Source organism: Thamnophis elegans, chromosome 10 (genome assembly GCF_009769535.1).
Source record: "Thamnophis elegans isolate rThaEle1 chromosome 10, rThaEle1.pri, whole genome shotgun sequence".
Classification (NCBI taxonomy): Eukaryota; Metazoa; Chordata; class Lepidosauria; order Squamata; family Colubridae; genus Thamnophis; species Thamnophis elegans.
Window position 1 is genome coordinate 28,204,138 of NC_045550.1, and position 25,130 is coordinate 28,229,267.

The 25,130-nt window shown below is 38.9% G+C and overlaps 1 protein-coding gene across 2 annotated transcripts in view; it reads right to left on the minus strand.

The window, feature by feature from the left end:
• Window positions 1–22,771, minus strand: part of DGKD (diacylglycerol kinase delta) — an 89,231-nt gene extending 66,460 nt beyond the window's left edge. Inside the window, exons 1-2 of one of the 2 annotated variants that reach the window (XM_032225123.1) lie at window positions 22,520–22,771; window positions 6,353–6,463 (exon numbers count right to left, since the gene is read on the minus strand). In XM_032225123.1, the coding sequence (XP_032081014.1) occupies window positions 6,353–6,463; window positions 22,520–22,699 (291 nt within the window). In that variant the 5' untranslated portion in view covers window positions 22,700–22,771. The remainder of the gene's footprint in view (window positions 1–6,352; window positions 6,464–22,519) is intronic. The other variant, XM_032225122.1, reaches the window with a different exon arrangement.
• Window positions 22,772–25,130: the final 2,359 nt, after the last annotated feature.

Here is a 25,130-nt window from a genome sequence, read left to right on the forward strand (position 1 = left end):
TTGGAGACTCACCAGAACGGAGCGGAGGTGAGCCGCCAATGCCGCCAGGACCTTCGTGAATGTGCGCGGAACTGAGGTTAGGCCGAAGGGGAGATCCCTGTATTGGAAGTGGAGCCCATTGTGGGAGAACCAAAGGTAACTGCGATGGGTGCAGGATCAGGATGTGGAGATAGGCCTCCATTAGGTCCGCAGATGCCAAGTAATCCCCCCGCCTGATCCCCTGAAGAATAGATCTGAGGGAGAACATTTTGAAACGCCTGTAAGCCAGATATCGATTGAGGCACGTGAAGTCCAAAATTGCCCTCCAGCTTCCTGCCCTCTTCGGGACAGTGAACAGGTTGGAGTAGTGGCCCAACCCACGCTCCATCTCTGGGACCGGTTCTACCGCATGGATGTCCAGCGGATGTTGTATGGCTAGAGACATCAGTCGGCGATGTTTTGGATCCCGGGATGCTGGAAAGGTCCTGAAGAAGTTTGGGGGCATGGAGAGGAATTCTAGGTGAAGGCCATTCCTGACCGTGGATTTTACCCAGGTATCTGATGTTATTTGATCCCACTGATCCACAAATAGTTCCAGGCAGCTGCCTATGGGAATGCTCGGGTTGGAGTCATTTCCCTTTATGAAAGGGATGGCCGCCCTCCGCCCCCATGAAAGGGCTGCCTGGACTGGCTCTGGTACCTGCCCCCGTCCTAGTAGTAAGGTCTCTGGGGCTGCCTATCTGACCTATAGGGGAAATATCTGTGTTGCTGGTACTCCGGCTCCAGAGCCTTATAAGAATGCCTGCGGTATGAAGACAGACAATTGTCCATCTTCTTGGTGTTAGTCAGTAAGACCTTCTTTTTCTCTTTATTCTCTATGAGAATCAGATCTAATGATTCACCAAAAAGGTTAGTCCCTGTGTATGGGGTAGATGCTAAGTTCCATTTGTCCATTTGCCAGTTACGTAGCAAGAATAGACGCCTAGAAGTCACCGAGGTAGAAAGGGCTCGGGACGAATATTTCACAGCATCCAGAGTGGCGTCCGCAGAAAACTGTATGGCATTAATCATCTTTGTAATAACTTGCTGCAGCCGCTCATCCTGAACAGGGATGCAATCCTGCAGCTGATGTAGCCACATGACCGCTGATCGGTTAAAGTAGGAGGCTGCAGCAGCAGATTTTCTCACCCAAGTGGAAGCGTTGAAATTCTTATGCAAGGTAATTTCCGCTCGCTTGACTTCAAGCTTTAACTTATCAGCCACATCACCTGACACGACAGAAGAAGAGTTAACTAGGGTGGTTACTGGAGTGTCCACAGTGGGTAATTGAAGTGCCTGGGAGAAGGCCTGCTCCATGTTGTAGAAGCAGCGATCATTGCTCCCAGGCTTGGGAAAGGTGGAAGGGCGAGCCCACTGATTCTTTACCACCTCCAGAAACAGAGGGCCTGGAACCTCCTTCTTATTGGTGGCCGTATTGGAAAACATGACCAGGTTCGGATCCCTAGGTTAAGGAACAGCAGGCTCCCCGGTCCCCACCTTAGTGGTTTTTCTGGCCTTGTGTAGCAAGGTTTTAAACATTGGAGGGGAAAAGAGATTGGGAAAGGCAGGAGGGTCAGGAAGGACAGTCCCTTCGTCTTCTCAAAACCCTATGTCCTGGTGAGGGTCATCCCCAAATACCGATCCCTCACTAACCACTGAGGGGAAAGGGGGTCTCGCAGTCTAATGTCTATGGCCAGAGGAGGGCCTCCTGGACTGCTGTGACTTGAACATGACTTATGATCCCCTGGAGGAAGATGTTCCCTCTGGGTGAGGGCTGAGGCAACCTCTTTTGAAATTTCTGAGGAGATAAGCCTCTTTTTTTTAAAGTTTTTTTTAATTTTCAAAACAAACACAACACATAAAATCTTCCTGTTTTACATACTGTAGAAAGTGTATCAGTTGGTTACAAAAGACTTTCGTGCATCTCTTCCACAGTCTAGAGCATAATTCATATTAACTCAAGTATTTTAACTCAGATATTTATACATGTTACCGTCATCCTACCTCCATTTTCATTTGACTATAGTTATTTAAACATCCTTCATCATAAGATATACCAAGATTTAATACATAACCACATACTGGCATTTCATTTACTATTTCTAAAATCCTCCAATAACACTAAATCCTTATGTCCTATTCTAGCTAAACATTCATAATATTTAATAACAAAGTTTTCTATCCTTTTCAAATCACTGTTTACAATTTACATCTCATTTCCTTATGTTGTACCCATACATATATATATACGTTATTATCATTATCCCTCCTTTATTTAACCATATCCTGCATCGTATCATTTCCCCCCTAGTAATTAAGACTTAACTGAATCTAACTTAATTCATTATTATTATTATTATACAATTGTATCACAGCGGCCAGTTGTTTCGCCGGATTTGGCATTGGTTACTAGTCGGGCCCCACCCAGGGACCTAGGACGTCGTAACATATTTTCGTAATATGCGTGCAGATCCAAGCAGTGTGGCTTTTTGCATTTGACTGATGGTGATTTTGTCAATTTTTAACTGTTTTAAATGTAATTCCAGTGCTTTTGGAATAGCACCCAGTGTGCCAATTACCACTGGAATTACCACTGCTGGTTTGTGCCATAATAGTTGAATTTTGATTTTTAAGTTAAGCGAAAATCCCACAAGATCTTGACCATCTGATTTTCGGTGACTTTTTCAGGCTTATGTTCCCACCAGTTTGTTGCTGTTTTAATATTATAATTTTTGCACAAATTCCAATGAATCATTTCTGCTACTGAATTGTGCCACAATTTATATACTCTTTCCAGTAATAAAACAGTGTCATATCTTCTGCCATTTGTGGCATCAGTCCTCTAATCATCTCCTTAATCAACTTTGTACGGACTCCTCTTAGCAATTCTTTTCTTATAAAATCTCTCATGTAATTTCGATGCTCTTCTTCTGTTTCCTTAATCAGCTTATCTTTGATTATCGGTAGTGTTATCAAAACTATTGTTAATAAGATTTCTCTCTTTAAATCCATAAATTCTTTTATTTTTTCCTCTTCTGTATCTTCCTATCTGGGGTAGGTTTCCCCTCCATTTAATTCCACTTTCAGTATTCCACTCTTTCCGTTTTCAGAAACAAACCAATCACCATTAATATCAGCAATTTTAATTTCTTTATATTCATTTTCCTTTTCAATTTTTGGGATTTTAACCGCCACTTTTTCCATTTGATGAACATCTTCAACATCTCCGTCATATTTTACTGCTAGATGCACTAAGTAATCCAACTTCTTCTCTATCCTCTCCCTTGTATTTGATAATTTCTGTATTTCTGAGAGTATCTTTTACAGATTTAAAACTTCTTTCTGGTGTTGAAATTGCGCCATGATTTTCAGCTGACAAACACTACTGCTCTAGCTTAGAAGGTTTTAACAAAATTAAGCATCACAATAACATTTCACCTTTCTCTGGTTAAGAATCTACTTCAAAGGAACCTATGTGTGCTTTTCTTCTTTTTATCACTCTCTATAAACAAGCTGTGAGTCCTTGAAGTGCCAAGCCAGGATAATCAGTGAAAAAAGTATTTCGTTTCCAATACACAAACCTTTAGCCTCTGAGTAGCAGTGTTACAATATTACAATGTTACCATTTCTTTTTGTATCTTTTTGTATTTCAAGTTTAAAAAAAGGTCCGATTCTTAAATGAGTTAGAAAAACATCCACAGTAATGAAAGAGGAGAGTTTTAGTCCATAGATTACAGAGAATAGTCAAAGAAAAAAAATAGGAAACTTAATCCATTCATTTTAAAAGGCTTGCATAAATTCCATCCGTAAAAATAGCATTTAAAAATTAAGATAACCCATTGTTCAAAACCAGTCCAAATTTAATTCCGCTGCTTATTTCTTCTGTTCTCCAATTTAAATTAACTTTAAGGGTTTTTTTTATAGGCACCAGTTGAAAACACTTTCTCTTTCCATATACTTCTGTTTTGGAGCCACCCAGACTTCATCAGCCATTTGGCTGGATTTTTTGTCACCATCTTGAAGAGCTTCTCTTGAATCAATCACAGACTTTGTGATGTCCCTGTGATCAGCAAGATGTATTTTTCCTGTTCACTATCTCTGCGGGACGGTTTAGATCTGTTTGGACCACCCAGAGACAAAAGTATCGACTGCGATCTCAGAGCATTGAGATCACACATCGTGTCATTGCGACTTCGGCTCCTCCCCAGGAGATAAGATTGTCCTGTAAGAGGGCCCTGAGGAGCTAGGGTATAAGGGGGAAGAAAATCCTGAGATGAACCCTCTAAGAGATCCCCTTCATCCTCCCTAACCCTCTGGGGAGATATGGGCGGGGGGATAGAGAAATCTCCTGCCCGGTTTGCCTGGAAGGCCTAGCATGGGAGATAGAGGGGAAAGAACGGCTGAAACCCCTGTGGGGAGAGCCAGATTGATGAGATCCAGGCCTTAATGGAGATCTGGATCTGCTGGGGGAGGAGGGCCTGGTGGCCTGGGCCTGTCTTTCTGCCCTGGCAATTCTCTTTTCCAGGGCATGCTGGCGTCTCAATTCATCCCTCTTAGCAGCTCTGGATGGGCGCTGGGCAGCTGAGGGCTTAGATGCTGCTGCCCTGGCCCTAGGGCCATCCACCACCCCTTTTCTGGCCTCGTTAAGGGCTCCTCTGGGGCCTGTAAAGTGGTGGTGTTCTCCGCCATTCATGCACTCACATGTCCAGATAATTTTGTTTTTGGGAGCCTTGAGGTCACCAGCCAGTGCAGAGGTCCTGCGGGAGAACAGCAGGCTGCGTAGATCAAAACTTGCCGGCCCGACTCTGACCGCAATGTAAACAGTGGTATGAGTGCCATAAAATGGCTGCATCCACGTGCGCGCTCCAAAATAGCCACAGGAAGCTTCCTGTGCCATTTACAGTACTTTTGCCTTGCCGCTCTTGCCTTTATCAGCCGCGGCTCGCTTGCTCAGGCACGACTCTCATAAGGGAATTTGAAGTCGCCCTCAGCCTACCAGCGTCTTAGAAACTTCGCAGCCGCTCCTGCGGAGCTGTCGAAAGAAGCCTGACACCCCTGCAGTCCCAGGGACCAGTCAGAGATCCTGATGCCCACGAGAAGAGTGGATTGTAAATTAATTCTCCCTCTACACACTGCGAGATGGAGGACCCTGTCCCTGCAAGGCAGCAGCTCAAATCTTAGAATTTAAGGTAGCCAATTGATCAAATTGTAAAAAAAAATGAATAAATCTACCTACTCACACATTAATTTTCTCTGGGAACCAAAGCAGTTGTTTGGACCAAAGACTGAGAGGAACTGGAAGCCAACAGGGAAAGGAGGATATTAAAAGAGATTTTCCTCAGTCTTTGGACCAATCAGGCTTTGACAATACCAGGAGTAGCCACTCCCTCGATTCTACTGGAAAATGACTCCTTGCATTAAGACTGTATTATTTTAAAAATTATTCATAAATATTTTAGGCCTCTTTAACTTACTTTTGTTGAAACCGTATGACATTTTCCAGGCTTCTGTATAAGCTTGCAAAAAGATGCCACTGTTTCAAGAAACCCGTTAAAATTGGTGTAACTATTAAGATCTGGAACAAATCTTCTCAAGTATCTAGAGGGATTTGATTCCTAGCATATCTGCTCACTTATAAAAATGCAAGCTGTTCATATCTAGAAGTATTTTTATAGAGAAATACACTTCAAAACAAAGAACCTTAATGTTGTATTCATTATATGACACATGGTCAAAACTTGAACAGACGCTCACTAGAATTCTCCACTCCAATCTACTGCTATATGAAGTCCTGACACAGTCAGGCAACTTGTTTCAACTGAAGAGATCTCCACATATCTAGAAGATACTAACAGTTCAACTTCATTTGGTAAATATTCAAGTTACCATCCATGATAATTAATATAATTATATATATAATTATAAATATAATTATAATTAATTTTTTTGAAAACTAATTTTTGCCAAGGGATTGTGAAAGAAAGCCAGGTGCATGAAGTTATTGCTCTTAATGACTACGTAACTACTTTATCAAGTGCTTCCAATACCCAGCATAAGAATTCTGTATTAGTTTCAGTTTTGTTATATAAAATAAAACTTGAAAGAGCATAGGCCCTATTGCATAGAATTGTTATTTATAATTAAATACAATGTTATACCATATATCCTATTTTTCTGATTTAATGTTGTCAAGATTTTGCAGTATCTCCAAAGTCACACCACATTAGGAGCATTTCAATATTATTGTTCTAAAACTAACTGTATTCCTATGGGTAATAAAAATGAAATGTGTGATCCTATTTTAATATTTATACTTAATGTATAAATAACATACCTTAGCAGTTTTTGCGTAGTACAAAGTTCGTCCTCTCAATTTGAAATATCGTCTTTTCCACCGCTGGAAAGAATTGGTTTGCTTCATCAATATGCCCTCTTTAATAATAGTCTGGAAGCCAAAAAAAAATTCAATAATGTTTTACATACAGCTCATTTATCAGTACTTGCTCCTCTTCCATAATAAAGTATTGCTGAGGTTGATAAAAATATTATTTGACTGCCCTCTGCTGGAAATAACTAGCACATATTTGATCTGTAAATCTTTTCTATATCCAAATGCAAGAAGCAATTGCTTCTATGTATAGAAGACACTATCATGCTATGAGAATACAGTTCATTGAGCAAAAATTATCTTATAGTCATAATATCAGACTGTAAAGAAAGGTCAGGCTAAGGCCAGCCCTGTCAATCCAGCCTAAGCTCTGATGTGACTTGTTTTAAAAAAATTAGCACACAGCAGGATGTCTCATAAACCTATCAGCCTTTGACTGCCACAGGAAACAATCTGCATAATTAAGAAATGAGAAGGACAACAATGAAGAAGCAGAGAGGCAATCTATCCAGCTGTTTTTTTTTTCCAGATATTCTTGGCCCTGTCCCCTTGCTCATTGGCTGGCTGGCCGCCATTTCTCAGGCTGAAGTGCCAAGCCTATCTTTACACAGTTCCTCCACATTTAGCCACACTTACACAGACATTCTCTATCCCCTTTCACATAATATGCATATCCAGCAATAATGATATTTTTATCTGCATTCATTTAGACACTTTAATTTAAATAAGAAAATTAGCTCAATGGGAAAAAGTCAATAAATAATCAAAGATAGGTAAATCTTTAAAACAGATGGAAGTTTTCAAACCAAATACAATGGGTCTGGCATTAACTGACCAATGCAGAGCTTCTATCAGCAGGAAGTGGCACAATATCTAGTTTAAATACTTCACTTTAGCACTCTCTCCTCTTCCCAATTCAAGCAGTTCAGCCCAGAAATGAAAAAAAATAAAAGATATTGAAAGAATTCCATAACATATTTTGTTAGTACATTCTTTATTTGAAAATAAGAACGCAAGAAGTATGAAATATAGCAGTGTTTTCAATTTAAAAGGAGTGATTTAAAAATCATTGCTGCTTAACACCATTATACTTAACAATGAATGTAATCACTAAGATCAATAGTATAAACCTTACTACATCATCCTACTGAATTCATGTCCTACCATAGGAAAAAAATCTATAATTTAAGATTGTTATATAGTTTGAAGATTCTTTAAAAATAATTTAATGTTAAATTTAAAAAATTAACTAGGTCCAAACTATTTTCTTTAGATAGTCTATACATGCCCACCTATTTTGATATGTTGTTGCATATCAAGGTCTCCAACACTTAAAAGTACCCTTTAATAGAGGGACAAATTATCTAAAATGTCTTCTTAATTGCTGCAAATTTTCATGGTTTCCCTTGCCAACTGTTTTCTCGGTAATCATGGAGGAAAAAGCAGTATAAAATCATCATTTGTAATTTGTTTACAGAAGAATATACATTCTAATTTTATTAAATAAAAACCAAATCAGAACTTTTAGGACAAAAAAAAAGAATCACCACTATAATCTACCAGGCAGCCTATATATGCCTTCTAAGTCAAGATAATCTAAACTAGAAACATTGAAATATTACCATAACTAATTTCCTGTTAATGGCATTAAATGGGACAGAAACCTTGGATTTCCTATTTTTATTAGTGATGAAATGGGGAAAACTCATTCATACTTTTCAGAGACAAAATATAGAAGAGTTAGCAAATAGGGTTTGCTTAGTTGACCTGAGCTGACCTCAATGAAGCTAAGCATATTCAGACCTGATTATATTCAGAACACGGCTCTGAACTAGACTGGAAAGTTAAAAAAAACTTCAGAAAAAGGGAATACTGAATGGCTTTTTATAAGAAAACAAAACAGTTACTGTATTCATAGGCACCAGTTCAACATGAGACACTACCTTTTTATATTCTAGGATAATCACTATCAGATGGTATCCATTATTATAATCCTCAAAATTATATAATACAGTACATTAAAGCACTAAAAATGGATGTCATTAAGCCTGACTGCCATTAATTTCCCACACACCCATGTATTTTTCAAGGCAATAGCACAGAAATTATTTGCTTCTAATCTGTGTCCATATATATTTGATAACATCTCAGTTTAGCCTACAATCTTGGTATCTCCTAATAATCTCTCACCATCTATAGAGCTTTGATTAGATTTGAAAGAGGATTTTAGAAATATAATCTCTTTGTGCATCTCCTGAAAGCAATAATGTCCGAAAAAGAAATTGTTACTTTAAAGAGTTGTATACAGGTGCTTTATTCTAATTCTGAGGCACCTTTTTACTTTGATGCACTGTAATAAATAAAGTCCAGATCTGTTTAGCTTATGATGATTAGCTATGCTCAATTAGATGCTGCCCCCTAGTTGGGCTCTACTAAAGTAAAGCGCTATAGAACTGACATACAAAAATCTCTTTTTAAGAATTTTTTCAACTCTTCATAGGAAGTGTATATTTAAAAATCAGCCAACTTTGTTAAAATTATGAGATAGGGCCATATGTATTCTTCTTCCCTATAGCTAAAACAGACAAAAAGGGCAGCTACCCTGACTACTATAAGTATACTCACATCATAATGAAGTCATGTCTTAGGTTAAATTATATATGCAATTCATACTACAATTTGCCATAAATCAGCAATATGAGTCAGCAAAATGCATAAATGAGCGATTAGATGAAATTAACAAAAATCAAATATTTTTCAAACAAATTTTAATAATTGCTTCCACCCCACTAAAGTAAGAATAAGCTATATTTGGGATGAAACAATAGAAAAACATGTATTATTGCAAGTATTTAAAACAGGTGAAACATAATCGAAGCTTAAATGCTAAAAAAGATTGATAGAGGAACAAGTGGAAGTACAAGGTGAATTATTTAGCTCTTATAAATGATCACAGAACTAAATTTGTTTCTAATTTGATTTTACATTTTATTAGCCTGAAATTTGCTAATATTAATATTTGTATCCTACTACTACTTCATTCTCTTTAAATTTATGTCCACCCATGTTTCCTAGCCAGCCAGGGTGTTTATTAACATTTACAGAACAAACTCACCTGTGCAAATGTTGAATACTCTTCCATCTCTTTTAAATGTTGGCTTTTCAAAACAAAACAAAAATCACTGCTATTTCCCCAAAATTGTGGAGACCAGCATGCACTTCCCCTTAATTGAAAATAAACCAGGGGATTTTTCCAGTATTAGAATATTTACATGACCTCCATAGGTGCATGACTTAGATATGAAAAACTAGCAAAAATGATGTCACTGTGAGTAGACTGCCTCTTTCAAAACACAGATGCTGCTGGGGGAGAAAAATGAGATTGTAGTTTACAGCTGCCCATCTCTGCAAGAGAGCTGCTGTTCTATTTATAGCCAGGCTGCTTAGAAAAGACTTTGGTGGGTTTGGGCGGAAAAGGCTGGTGATAAGATCAAAATGACTTTATAGTGTTTTTCTTTTTTTATACGTTGCTCCTTTTCTATAGTTTGTTCATTTCCCAGTTAACAGTTTTCGGTCTTTTCAATTCTAGGGAATGTTTTTTGAGCCACCAAGAGTTGAGGTGAAAGAAAAGTAGCAGTTTTCGTCTCCCTAAACAATCTTTAAAAGAAATAGGACTCCATGTTCACAGCATATTTTTAGGTATCATATGTGGGCAGTTATCCACAGTCAATGGCTAAAGAGGAGAAATCTATTACTCTGCCTCCTCACTCAAAAATGAGCAAGCACTATTATAAGAAATTTTACACACTCCCAGTAGCTATCAACTAATCATAAAAAATAATGCATTTTAATTATATTGGTCATTGTTGGTAGCCAATGCAAGCACCAATTAAAAGTTAAAAACATTATCAAGAATTTGCATTCCAGCAATGCTACTTGGGTCCCAAAGAATGCAATGAGGTTCACACATAAGAATAATTGTTAAAAATCATGCTGTGTCTTCTTTCCTGTTTCACAACCAAGATCTTGCATTGTGTTGTAGTTAAGTGAAGGTCTAAAGTCTAGACTGCCCAAGTAATAATACTTTCCTTTTCAGATGAAAAGGAAGAAAGTTTACTTTAAAAAAAGCCCTTCTGGTTAATTGATCTTCTCTAGGAGATAACAGATGAGAAATAATTTATATTTACAAGTTGACCATTGTGTAGATTCAAATAGCTGTGGCTAGATTCAAGTAATAGTGATTTGTCTGATTCAGCAAATAACATTGAGGCATAAAACAACAAATTATGCAATATAAACACACATGCTGTTACTTATGAATAATAATTTAGGATATTCTAATCAAATGATACTCCTATGAGTTCTGCAATGTTTTCTAATAAAGAAGAAAAAAATCATTTTGGGAAAAATGTATTTTTGCAATGTCTTCTGAGCAAGGTGAAAACCCGTTTGAAAAAGAGCTCAAGAAAAGAAATTGTTCCTGCTTCCTGAATATATGCATTGTTACAGTATCTCTTCTGCAGTTGCAAGATTTTTCTTTCAATCTATCTCTTTTCAATAATGGATACAATATAAAGTACTGTAAGAACATCTTCATTATTCTTCACATAGATGAGCATAAAACCATCCCTTGAATTTAGGAATCTGAATGCTAAGCAGGTGGGGAAAAAACCCATAAAGCAACTGTGAATATGTTTTACTCACTGGGATTGGAAAGTTAATTCAAACTGTAATGTAAGTCTTTGCAAATAGAGAGCACAAACTACATTGTGTCTGAACCCTATTATTGTTTCCACTTTCCACAGTATGGATGGTAAGAAGTAGAACAATCTGAAAAATCTGAAACAAATTTATGGTCATTTTGACAACCCTGCACAAAACCTCACATACATCAATTAAACAATAAAAACTGTCTAAATTCCTTACAGTAATACCTTAATTTCTATTTTCAGCTAAGAACCTACTATTTTTTACGTTCTGGATATATTCTGGATTCCTATTGTTCTTCACCATATCCTGCTGCCATATGTTCCGCAGGTAAACTATGCTGCTTGAATATAGCAGAGAAATTAAATAAAGAGAACTACATTTGTAATAAATTTATTTCTGCACCAGTGGTGAAAAGTAACACAAATTTTACTTTTAACAGCAAAATAATAGATTGTAAAGCACTACTCAAAATTATTAAGAATTTAATTAGGCTAAATTGCAAAACAAAAATCCCCTCTGCCTTATATGTTCAGTAGTTTATAATGCTTATTGTGGCTAAACTCCCACAAGGTAATTTATAATTTATCTTGTGGTATGTAATGGTATTTTTCCATAAACAAAACAGAATTCAATCTAGTAACATCTTTTATTTCAATTTAATTATAACTAATATTCAGCGATGCAACATATGACCTACATGGAAAATGTGGAACGAACTCCCCGCAGGGATTCGGACCCTCACCTCTCTCCAGGCCTTCCGAAAAGCCGTCAAAACCTGGCTTTGCCGGCAGGCCTGGGGTTGATGAGTTCCCTCCCCTCTCGACTTGTAGGGCTGCGTGACTCTTGCTTATTTTAATTGTTTGTATGTCGTTTTATGTTCCCCTTTTTCCCTTATTGAATTGTTTGCCGCTCTGAGTCCTTCCCGGAGAAGGGCGGCATACAAATAATAAAATTCAATTCAATTCAATTCAAAATATCCTAGAATTCCCTGTGACTCTCCAATATATGGTTTAGAAAAGGTCCCTGTCCAAGGCCCTTCAGAAAATAAAGCTGGACCAATGTTCTGATATTTCTATATTTCTATATTCTAAATCACGGGTGTCAAAATTGCAGCATTACTTTTTTCCCTTCCCAGAGTAGAGGTGGATATGGCCTATGCGTGATGGATCCGGCCTGCAGGCCACCCTGTTCTAAATTTACGATGCATAACATACTTTCCACTAGATAATAATGTATGTGGCAATAAGTATTTTGTTATCTTCTAGGTTCCATACCAAATGTGATTTTATTTATTTTTTTAAAATGCAGTTACAACAAACAAAAACATGGGTAAGATGGTAATATCATCTTTATTTCCATGAATATTTCAAAGTCTTACATAGACCCAGAAGTAATTTAAGAAACTAAAAAGTGCATCAGTAATCATAGCTGCATGTCTTGTTTGGGAGTCTATCAATCTTATTAGAACTTTTTCTAGCACTATGACTTGATTTACTCACATTTCTAAATAGATTCAGTGCAGTGTTGATTGGAGGCAGTACGCCCCAGTACGGGCGTACTGGAGCCAGCCCGGAGCACCAGATACCATTCCGGTATGGTGCTCCAGAGGGCCCGCCCGCCCGAGCTCCTTACCGGTGTTTAAAGGCTTCTGCGCTTCCGCGCAGGTGCATGACACATACAGCGCCTGCGCAATACTCCATGGAGCAGCTGGAGTGTTGCAGAGGTGCTAAGATGCATGCGCGTGCTGCGCACATTTGCACGTGTCCAGGAGGACGCTGGCTGCGTTCCAACCGTACCGGTTGGAACACAATTTGCAACCCACAACTGTTTTAATGAACCAAAACATTTGGGGAGTACTGCTCTGAACTTTTGGAATTAGAATTTATCAGAGCTTATGGACAAATACATCTTTGATACAATGTAACTGTATGATCATTTGTGGAAAAAAGCCACAGGATTTTGGTATTTGTGTGGCTGTGAACTGAATGAGTACAGCTGTGATAGCTCCTTTGGATGCTAGCTTAGACAAGAAAGAGCAGCTGGTTTCAGAGTTATCCAATGGGAGTAATGTTGAGGACTCAGAGCCTGAAATGTCTTCAGTGGACAACTCAGTGTAGCCAGTTGGAAATGGCAGAGATGCTATATCAAGGCAAAGCTGCTCGGGACACCAAGTTAGAATCACTGGGTAAATGGCAGCTGTGCAGACTGGGGAGGAAATGTACCTGCAACCAGTCAATTCAGACAAAGAGTTGCTGCCAATCCATGGGCCAAGCAGAGAGAGGAGCAATAGAGATCAGTGAGGCTACTCATGAGGAGGCAGACTTACTTTTCTTAATGAGGCACACAGGGCAGTGCCCATTTAATCAGGCCTTAAAACTTAGTCAGTTGCTGTGTATGTCCTGAAGATTTCATCCTGCCTTATTGTGTCTTGAATTCTGTGATGCTGCTGTTACATTTGTTATGTCTTTGTGACACTGTCATTGTGCCTTTGTTTTGCCCGGCCATGGTGTAACACATATTGTGCTTATAACATCCTTTTTAAAATTACCTGTTACAACTTTACTTGTTTTCATTCATGGAACAATTCCACACACACCCCCCCCCACACACACACAGATGGTTAATGACATTGCCTGTCTCACACATAAAAATCTCATTGTACTATATAGTACTTCAGATTTACAATTTTTTAAAGACAACTAGTTAGACTTCTCAGTGTATGCTGATAAATACCCAGGAGCAGAATATTTGCTTTGTGAAAGAAACAGAAATGAAATAGAAAAGTTTAAGACTGAACACATTTCAGGCTTTAAGAAGCTTAATGTTTTCTTGCCAATATATGAGATAAAAGGAAAATACTGTCTTAGCACATGAGATTTATTGCAGTGAATACTTAAGATCTAACTCGCTGATAAATTCAAGAGACCAAATTCTTGGCTACAGAACTAACACTTACTATAATACCATAAAACTCTCCAAAGCTTATAACCATTCAGAAGAATTAGAAGAACAATCCTACAGTGACTGGGAGGAAATTGGATTAGGAAAACAAATCCTATACTCATGGTTAATTGGAATACTGAGTATTTCTCATTGCTCTAAAGAATTGCTCTCAAAGTCAAATCACAAATGCCCCATGGAAACTAGCCCATTTGCCTGAGGGCTGAAACACTGAAGCCTTTTCATCTAATGGTAGAAAACTTACTTTTTAATGCTCACATTTCAGTCTATAATCTGTACATTGCATATGTTGCTGACATGCAACTCTCATTCAGACTGGCAAGGATGAGTGATGTTGGATATAACAATTCAGCACCATTAAATAGCCATAAGCTATCTGTTGCCCATCCAATTTCAAAAGAAGATTCAATTTCCAAAAAAGATATATTTATTTCAAATCCCCACCCTACAGAGTGTCTGTCAAATTTCCAAGCCTGTTGTTACCAGGAGCAAAAGTGGAACAACTACAGAATTTCTCCCCCCACACCCCATCTCCACATTTTTTACAGATATTCCCAGCCAAGGATCTATTCCCAGATCTAGCCTTTTGCTTCTTAATTCCATGGATAGCCCCCAAAAGACTTTCCAGTTCTCAACTTGCAAAAACAATCTGCATATCTGCAAAGCTTGCATATCTGCAAAAACAACCCCCCCCAACCCACCCATTATAAAATTACACCAGAGTCTCTTTTACCAAGACAGGACTTCCGATTCTTGCTCACCCCATTTTCTTCCTGTGGTCACATTTTTTTCTTATTTTGCAGAAAAGGGATCATTTTCACAAGGTAACTTTGTTGTCCTGAAATACTAATATGAAGTGTATGAAGGGAAAATCAAAGCACCACACTTTGTTACTCCTCCCAGCTCATATTCTTCAACAAGAAGATGAAGGATTGAAGAGAAGATTGCAATGCAGCCAACTCAAAGCTGGTGGATGTTGCAGCCTTTGTGGCTTCACATGACCTTATTTCTTTTCCTCCCTTATGGTATGTAGGAAAGGTACTGTTTTAATTAGCAGCTAACCTGCAGGCAGTAGTTTCCTCAAACAAAAACCAGAATGCCAGTTATCTATGTTCTGGCAGATGAGTTCACCCTCCAGAAGCCTCGCCTGTCCTGGCCACCTAAAAAAACTGCATCTCCCCTCAAATTTTCTTTAAAAGCTCGTCTGCATAGATTAGTACAAGTACACGTCTATTTATTATTTTTTCAGTGCTACTGCTAAATAAGTATTGTTGCAATCTACAAAAAATGACCCGGAGAGTTTCATGTTTAAAATCTCTATTCTAGAGAACCTAACCTAATCTAGAGAGCATTTTTCTGTATCTTAAACAGCTGGCTTTATATGATTAGTGAGTACATATTACATATAATTTTCAATTTTTTTTAAAAAAAATTCTTTCTAAGATCAAAACCTAAACCTAACACAAATATGTAACTGAAGACAGATTTCATCACTAAGGTGCTTAACTGCACAGCAGCTTCTATTCTATTTTCTCTGGAATGGCCTTACTTTATCTGGTCAATTTTAATGGGAAATAATTAAAACATTGTTACCCCACTTTTGTTATTTCCCTCTTTTCCATTTTTCTGCCTTATATTTATTCAGACATTATTTGTAGTCATTTTATTTTGAACACAATAGCACTACCAGTCTACAGAGTTTAGAGATGCATCACATTATTCCAGCATTTAAGAGGAATTCTTCCTTTTTAAATGAATTGGGAGGTTGGGTGGCAGACTCACTTATACATATTACTGTATATACTCGAGTATAAGCCTAGTTTTTCAGCCCACTTTTTGGGCTGAAAAAAGCCGCCTCGGCTTATACTCGAGTCAGTGAAAAATTTGCCCGAAATGGAGGAGAAAAAGGGGCGGGGCCATGCCGCTGGGTGACACTCGTGAATGGCCCAGTGCCCCTGTGAGTTTCCCCTCCCTCTGTGTCAGTTTGCCGCGCAGCGCGCACCGCACCATCCCCCCTCCTCACGTTCTAATGTAATGCAGGGCTGTCTTACGATTCCCCTTCCTCCCCCTCCTGCCGCTCTGCAACGATGTCCCACCTCCTCCTTGTTATGGCAAGCAGCCACAGAGCGATGTCCCACCTCCTCTGGTACAGTGATCCAATGATAGGAATCACTGTGCCGTGTGTCATAGGAGGCGGGACATCGCTCCCGCGGCTGCACGGGACATCATCATCACAGCGGGACATCAGCATCATGAGGTGAGTGAAGTATTTCATTGAATACACCGCTAGTTTACTGTTTTTCTTTGAAATAAATATTCAAAAACATTATTGGTATCTATTTTTATTTTTGAAATTTACCGGTAGCTGCTGCATTTCCCACCCTAGGCTTATACTCGAGTCAATAACTTTTCCAGTTTTTTGTGGTAAAATTAGGTGCCTCGGCTTATATTCGGGTCGGCCTATACTCGAGTATATACGGTAGCAACTCAACGTACATATATCATTACATTAAACCCTTTTAAGAGAATAAAACATGAGGTAAGAAAATGAAGCAAAGCTAAAAGTTTTGAATCACTTTGTGGTGAGATCAGCAGCAAACAAATTTAATAAGTAAAAGTACTTTATACCAGCACTATTCCTTATTACCTTCCATATTTTCTATTCTATGTAGTCAAGTCTTCTTTCAATAAACATTTATTTCTCACAGCAGAACTATTACCTTTCCAACAATATTTGCACAATTAAAATTTCGCCATTTTCCCCAACTTTAGTAAACATTTTATGAAGGTACACAAAATGTATCTATTTATTTTATTTTTTGCTATTTATGTATTACTTGCAATTATTAGCTTGCAACTCCATTTCCCCAGGCAAACAATTACCTGGATCTAAGATCCACTAATTGTTAGAGCCACACTCCCTGTTGCCTCATATAGTTATGTTTCTCTCATGCTATAACCATGTAATCTACATACAAAATAAATGTATGTTCATATCTTGAATCAACACACTGCATTCATTATTTATTACTTATGAATGCTATACATTAAACTATCAAGGATACATTGCGTATTCTCGTCTTAAAGTCAAACCATTTTCCAATTCATTTATTCTGATGTACTGTATGCTTTACTTCAATCATACCACTCAGTGCATTCAGCCACCATCTTTTATATATTCATCAAAACATACCATAATTCAAGACAATTCACTTAATCATATACTTTCTCTCTAAATCAAAAAAATACAATAAATTTTACTTTGTAACAAAATTTTCACTCTGTTCCTAGGAATTCTTTTTTCCTCAAGCCTACTTTCTATTCACTCGAACAATTTTTTATTTTCTCTTCCTGCAGTCACTGCACTGTATTTTTATTCATCTAATTACTTTCACTTTTCATTTTTTGATGTCCATTTTTCTCACAAATCTATTGTTGACACTTGACAAAAATGAATGGTGTTACATTCATAACCATTCATTACTCTTATAACCTTCACTCATTCAGTCTTTCATCATAAATAAATCAAAGCAACCACACCTTAAACATGTTTCTTTGCAGTTTATATGTTCAAATAGATTTATGTTCACACCATGTACATCGAATAAACAAGATCTTTTTCTAAGTAAATACTTGTGATAATTCTTATTCATTTTTAGGTCTTCAAATGGCCAGATCCTTATTTTGTATGCTTGCATCTCACTCCTACTCATCCATTCATATTGCTTAACAGATTGTTTTTGTCCTGGACTGCATTCGTTGAGAAAGTCCAGCTTTTTTTCCTTTATCACTTTTATCACCAATATGCAACTATCACTAACTATAGATGTCTAGTTTTGTACATACACATAAAAATCTAAATTGATATCAATTCATACCTATTTATATTTTAGTTCTTGCATTCATATTTAAAAATGCACTTCATTTCCATGCATGTACTTCCCATCTCTACCCCATAAAAATGAACAAGCAACACTTTAATCTACAAATACTTGTGCAAATTTACTCAATACTGGCTTGTCACTGTTCAGGAGTATCTCTGTGATAAAAATGAATGTTTTGCCAATAATTATTGTAATCTTCCACAAACATTATGCAAAAATTGTAATTATGTAAAAAGGAACTGATAGGTAAGGAAGAACAGAAAATGCTTTTAAAATGTTTGCTTTATTCTACTTCCATTTAAATAAATGTTTTAACAGTATTAGAAACTTTGTTATTACAACTGAAGTCCTTCTCTATTATGCTGAGTCATATAACATGCACATTTTCTACAAGCCCTTCAAAAGAGATGCATCATAATGCATGGAAGTTACACTGCAGATAGTAAGGACAATGGCTGTGCCTGGAACATGCATGCCAAAACAACTGGGAACAGCTTCCAGACAATCACGTGATTGTGGGAAAATATGTTGTTACTTTCTATGTTTAGTATATATTATTGTGTATTTTGAAGCACTTTTTTCAAAGGATTTACACAGTCCTATAACATATGTACCAATCACGCTATCTCTCACTTTTCATTGGATGAATGTAAGGAAAGCAGGAGCAATAAGGGTTGGATTAAAAGTCACAAAGCATTTTGATTGATTGTTCTGAAATCTTGAGTTGCCTTGGAAATGATACTTAGTTTAGCTAAAGATTTTCAAGCAGATTAAAGCAATGGAAGCTTAATGGCTGTACATAATTTCTGTTTATACTCCTTGTACTTAAAATGTTTATATTCACATACCACAAGCAAAGTGTTTGAGTTCTGTTACAGCTATATTGACGTAGGAAATGATGCAAAACATAGTAAGTGATTCATAGTTGGTTTCTGCCTTATTTGAACTCTCTCAAAAATATGGTATTCATCAATGTTAAAATTAAAACTTATTCCACTTAAAGTATTCTCATATGAGGAAGTTGCCATACCACAATGTTCTCCCTCAGTAATGCTTGCATCCTAAAATTGCACTCATGAGACTGATATACCCTTTTTTCATAATTGTAATAGAATTGCTTTTTCACAGTTTAAATGTATTGTTTAAACATTATCAAAATATTTAAGGAGGAACATTTCAAATATTTGTCATTCAGTTTTATATAACTGAAGGCTTGATCATTACTTTTTTTCACAAATATAAATAATAATGCATCTGTACAAAATGTATGGTTTCCTATGAAACAAGCAATTAGGAACATTTGATATACACTGCCAGGAACTCTAAATTGGCACCCAAATGAAAAGAAAAACGACACACCAATATTAAAAGATAAATAATGGGCTTGGAAAATGTTTTATGAAGCTTCCACCATATCTGTTATGTTTTATACTTTTTATGAATTATGTGCCAGACAAATTAATCAAGTTACTTTGTGTTTACTATAGGTTTGGCTATTGCATTACAAATAAACATTCATTCATCTGTTTCATTTGTCACATGCCCTCATTTGAAAGAAACTTTTTTTATAGCTAATAGTCCTGATTTTCTCTATTTTATGTATTTGGAAAGTGAGAAGCCTAGAATAACTCTTCTCAGTCCTCAATTAAATATTATACCATGTATACTTGGATTAATTGTTTTGTTGGAAACAAGTATATGTTCAATGTACTTGATCCCATACAAGGACTACATTGTTCCTGCATTCAAGCTGTGCAGCTTCCCTGCCCATTTGTGTTGCAGATTGAAACAATGATCAGGAAATAGATATTCTGAAACACCTGAAAAAGTTTTCATGTGAAGGAGTCCCTTCCTCAACCAAAGAAAAAAATAAAATTCAGAGGAAGAAACTCACGGCAGCTTCTAGGCAGCCTTCCCTTAGCCTGGATCCATGGAAGCAACAGAGGGTCTATTCAGGTGAAAAGACCCCAGTAGGATAGACCAGACAGATGGACAGGTTGTGCCTACAAGGCAAGACCTAGAAAGATATCTTTGAAACCACTGTTGGAGTTTAGGAAGCAGACTTAACTGAGCTGCTTGGGATACCTGCTAAGAAGTAAAGGGCTTCAAAAATTGTGCGTTCAACAATTGCCTTCAATAGCAAAACTCCAAAGACGGTGGAAGGAGATCTGGACATAAATGTATCTTCTTTGGAAACTGAAGGACAACTTGTGTGCAACCTGTGTCTAATAATGCTCAATTGCAGCACCCAATATTCCTCACCCTGGACTAGACTAGCTGGATCTTCTAGAAGTAGCATTTATCAATGACTGGAAAGCCAGATGATTTAAATGTAATTGTTCAAAGTTAATTTCTTTTGTATTAATTTCTTGCTCCTACCCCAAAAGACTTATCCACATGTGACACTTGTAACAGATTAGATTTAAGAACCCAGATATAATGCTGGTGTGAAATCAGAAATTCATTGCTGTAATTCTCCCTAGTAGGGAAAGGCAGCTAAATTTATCTAATTTAAGATTTAAGATAATCATGGATCTTTTGCCAAAACAGTGATGGTTTTATTCATACTTATAAGAACTTCAAGTACTGGATTCAAACCAGAAAATATAACACTCCTCTCTCTTTCTAAGGCGCTTACCTTTTTACAGTTGCGCTATAAAAATGCTGGCAGAAAATCCGGGAAGATTGTGTGATACTACTTTCTAAATTCTGGACATTCTGAACCAAAACAGTTACATAGTGTACATTTGTGAACAGTATGTATATTATATATGACTAATAAAACTCAATTATGTCAGACAGTTACCAAGTTTGTACCCCTAACAAGTTGGCCATTGAGAAGTGGCAGTCATTAATGTTCATAGGCAGAATCTTCAGAACATTTTATGCTGCAACTAAATACAACATTGCCTCCCATTGAGGGAGAGTCGTATAAGTTTCTTAACTCTTAAAACAGTGGAAAGATCAGTGATTGGGTTCACTCTCTTTTTTCTTTTGAAAAAAAAAAGAGCAACTATTTGCTGCCACCTAGACAGGGAGTAAATATAAATTATTTTATCCTAGTCATCACCCCCATGTAAGATAAAGATTAAGGCTTTCTCAGTCCAACTGTGTCCAACTCCAGGAGGCATTGCTCATCTCAATTTCTTAGCTGAGGGGGCCAATGTGTCGAAGGTCCTGAAATGATACCTAATTATCTATTTGCATTTGCATGCTTTCAAATTGCTAGGTGTGCAGGAGCTGGGGCAAATAACAGAAGCTAACCCCATTGTGCTGTGCTCGGGTTTTGAACTTTCTAGGTGAAAAGCTCAGTCTATATATATGAATGATTCAGAAGAAATGATGGGGTGGGGGGAGGCACGATGGCTGAGCTGAGCTTATCTTTTTTTACTGGTCAGGATGTACCTAGTTGACTGTTCAATATTTTAGACAGACTCTCTGAAAAAAGCTTGGACTGAATAAGCAACCAGATAGAAGCCAGTCAGTAATGACAAGTTAGCCTACTGAACTCAGTTTAATTTATCCTTATTAAACAGATAATGTTTGGGCACATTCAAAGAGCATTCAAAGCACTCATCGGATCAAACTATCACATCACCCAAAGGAAGCATTGGTAGAAACTTTGGTTTAGCTGTAATCCTTTTGGGGAGTTCACCCAACCACTATGCTGCCTAAAGGGGGAGTTTGCTCACAGGATCAAGGATGAGCAAGCTAAAGAGAGGATTCTTTATGCCAAAACCTGGTTTCCCATAGAGAAGGTGAGAATAGTTTGGTTTCAATCTAGAAGGATGTCACAGTTTAAACTAAGTGCTTTAACATGCCACAGAAACCCACACACTCCTATGCTGGCTCTCAAACCACGATGGCTAGATTTCCGTACTTTGCTAAGCCAAAACCCAACATATGAGTTCGAAGCAAGTATAAACCTTGCCAGCGGGGACGGGCCATCTTTACCCAGTCTCAAGTCCAACATTCCCCCAAACTCCCCAAGAGAATCGAGGCTGCGGTGCCAGGGGCTCCTCTCGCCTTTGTGCACGATGCAGCGACGAGCCCCAGCGCTTGAGCGTCCATGCCGAGAAGCAAGCGCATCTGCTCCGGGCAAGCCAACTCCACCGCGCTCCTTTGCTAGCAAAGGCGCAGCCCCACCGCTGTCACCTTCACTGGCTCACCTGGGCTCCTTCTCTGCCTGCGTGACCCTGTGGCCGCGCTCCGATCCGTTACGGAGAACGGGAGGAAAGAATGAGGCTTGGAAGGACAAGGCTCCCACGAGAGAAGGGAGCCCACAGGCTCTCCCCCCCCCTCGCCCGCCCTGGGGGTCCTGGAGGGAATGTGCGGGGGGGGGAGAAAGGGGGGGACTCCGAAGGGAGGTCTTCCCCTTGCATACCACCCCACGGCTGGGGCTGGAAGTGAGAACCGAGCTGGGAGGTTGCAGGCCCCGCGCGTTTTCCGCCTGGAAAAGGCAGAGTGGGGATGAAATGGAGGGTGGGAAGCCACGGGAGGGGGGGAGAGGCAACCGTCGCCTCTGCTCCCCTCAAGGCCCGACCCTCGTAGCCCTCACCTTCTGGCGGATCTGGCCGGAGGTGGAGACTTTGCGGATGAGCTTCTGTGGCGAACCGGATTCTTGCTCCGGCTCGCTGTCCGACGACTCTTCTGCCGCCGCCGTAGGAGCAGCGGCGGTGGCCCCGGCCTGGGGCTGCGAGGCGCCCGTCGCCGCCGCCACCGCCGCCGCTGCCGCCATGCTGCACGGTGAGGCGCGGAGCGGGCAGCACCACCTAGTGCCTCGAGCGACGCTGTGCAAGCGCCTGCCCTGCGTGGGCTCCGCAACAGCAGGGGAGAGAGAGAGAGAGAAAGAGAGAGAGAGAGATGCCGGCAGGCTCGTGGGCGGGCCGTGTCCGCGCTTGCCCTCTGGCGGGCCGGCTTCGCATTGGCCCGAAGCAGCCGTCCACTCAGTGAGTGGGAGCTCGAGATTCACGTGAATTAACGGACGGGATGTTCAGCTCCATGACTAAAGCGTCCTTAGATTCTGAGTGGGGCAGAGTAATTAATCTACACCTTTTATTCAGGGTTTATTTCTCTGCCATGAATCATTCTCCACTTCGGTAACCTGAAATGATACAGATTATTCAGCGACGGCACAACTCTGCCATCCACTGTTAAAAAGTTTAGATCAGGTTGCTTTCTGCCTACACAGTTCCTGCCCTTGCGAAGTGGATTCATTCAGGGTACCTCTCCACCTTTCTTTGATTCTATTATAGTTCGGTTCTATTGTAGTTTCTAATATGCTGCTGCTTAAACGAGGAGCAAATGCACTAAATTGTCTCTTCAATATTGTGGAATCACAGACGACAGATTTAGCTTTATATTGGGAAAGAACTGTCACACAAAACAATTTCCAATGGGACCATCTGTCCATGCTTTTAAGCAGTAACTTTTGAGGTAGGTTTCAAGTCAATTACTCACTTTTCTCACTCTCATAAGCTTTATTTATTATTTTAAAAGCACACATTTCGTATGTGAATCTGTGCAACAACAAATGCACTAGCAATAACACAGATACATAACTATAACAGCAACCAGTACATTACTCTGGTTTTGAGGTCTGAGTCAAAGACTCGGAACATTTAGACAAATGCAAATATTACTATGCAGGGTCATCCAACATCTTAGCCCAAATTTCGTAGGTCTTTAAGGCCTTACAGAATGCCAGCCAAGTCGCATGACAGAGTGTCCTGAGTATATACTAAGTCCCACTAGGTCATTGTTTTTCAACCTTTTTTGGGCAAAGGCACACTTTTTTCATGAAAAAAATCACGAGGCACACCACCATTAGAAAATGTTAAAAAAAATTAACTCTGTGCCTATATTGACTATATATAAAGTGTTTTATACACTTTACACCTTACACTATGTCACGGCACACTAGTGTGCTGCGGCACAGTGGTTGAAAAACACTGCACTAGGTGACAGTGCCTCATAGAGAGGACCTGAAGGATGTTTAACTCTGTTTGCTCTGTTGGTATGGGCAGAAACAGTTGGAGATAGATGGTTCCAGAAATTAACTGGGTTTATGCCATGATGGGCTTTTCAGATGATTACCTGTAGCTTGTATTGCTGGAGGACTATTGGAAGGGCAGTCTGAGAAGCAGTGATGATATATGGGCAGACCAGGGTGTCCTCAGAAGTGTCCATACTGCTGTATTGTAGCAGGACAATTGAAATACAATACTGTTTAAAGGCAGCCTCTGTAGAATATATTGTAATAATCTAAATGGGAGGAAACTAATGTATGAATGACTATGAATAGGACTTCCATGTTTTTAAGAAAGAGACAATTGATACCCAACATAGATTTGTGCTAAGGCCCTCTTGGCCAAAGTAGTAACCTTCTTTGAGCAGAAGCTGTGAGTCCAACTGGATGTCCAAGTTGCACATCAACTGTGCCTTAGGGAGTACAAGCCCATTCAGACTTAAGAATGCAAAATCTCCAAATTCCAGATTGCTCAAAACCCACAGCTGCTTCTTCTGAAAATCAAATCAGTAGCCATTTAATTCACCTTTTTCCTATACTGCATCAACTCAGACATTTTGACGTAAACACTTGAATAGCGTTCAATACATTTTTTTAAAAAACATGATTTGGTGCTGTGATATAGAGCGTGACCCATCAAAAGCGCGTTCCACAAAAGCGCGGTCGACGAAATCGCGTATGTGACATCATCACAACGCGACGAAAAAGATCGAAAAATTGAAATAAAAATTAAATTACAGCAAGCCGATTCACATAAAGGTAAGGGTTAGGTTAAGGGTTAGGGTTAGGGTTAGGTTAAGGGTTAGGGTTAGGGTTAGAGCGTTAGCGTTACGTTTAGCGTTAGGTTAAGGGTTAGCGTTAGGTTTTTCGTTACGTTAAGGGTTAGGTTTAGGGTTAGGTTAAGGGTTAGGTTTAGGGTTAGGTTTAGGGTTAGGTTTGGGGGGGTTAGGGGAAGGTTTTAGCTTTATTTTTACATTTTTCTATCTTTTTCGTCGCGCTGTGATGACGTCACATACGCGCTTTCGTCGACCGCGATTTTGTCGTCTGCGGTTTTGTGGTAGAACCATATAGAGAATGTGAGAAACTGGCTAAGAAATGTTGTTTATCCTCACAGAAAATGTATTGTTGCATTATGTGTGCA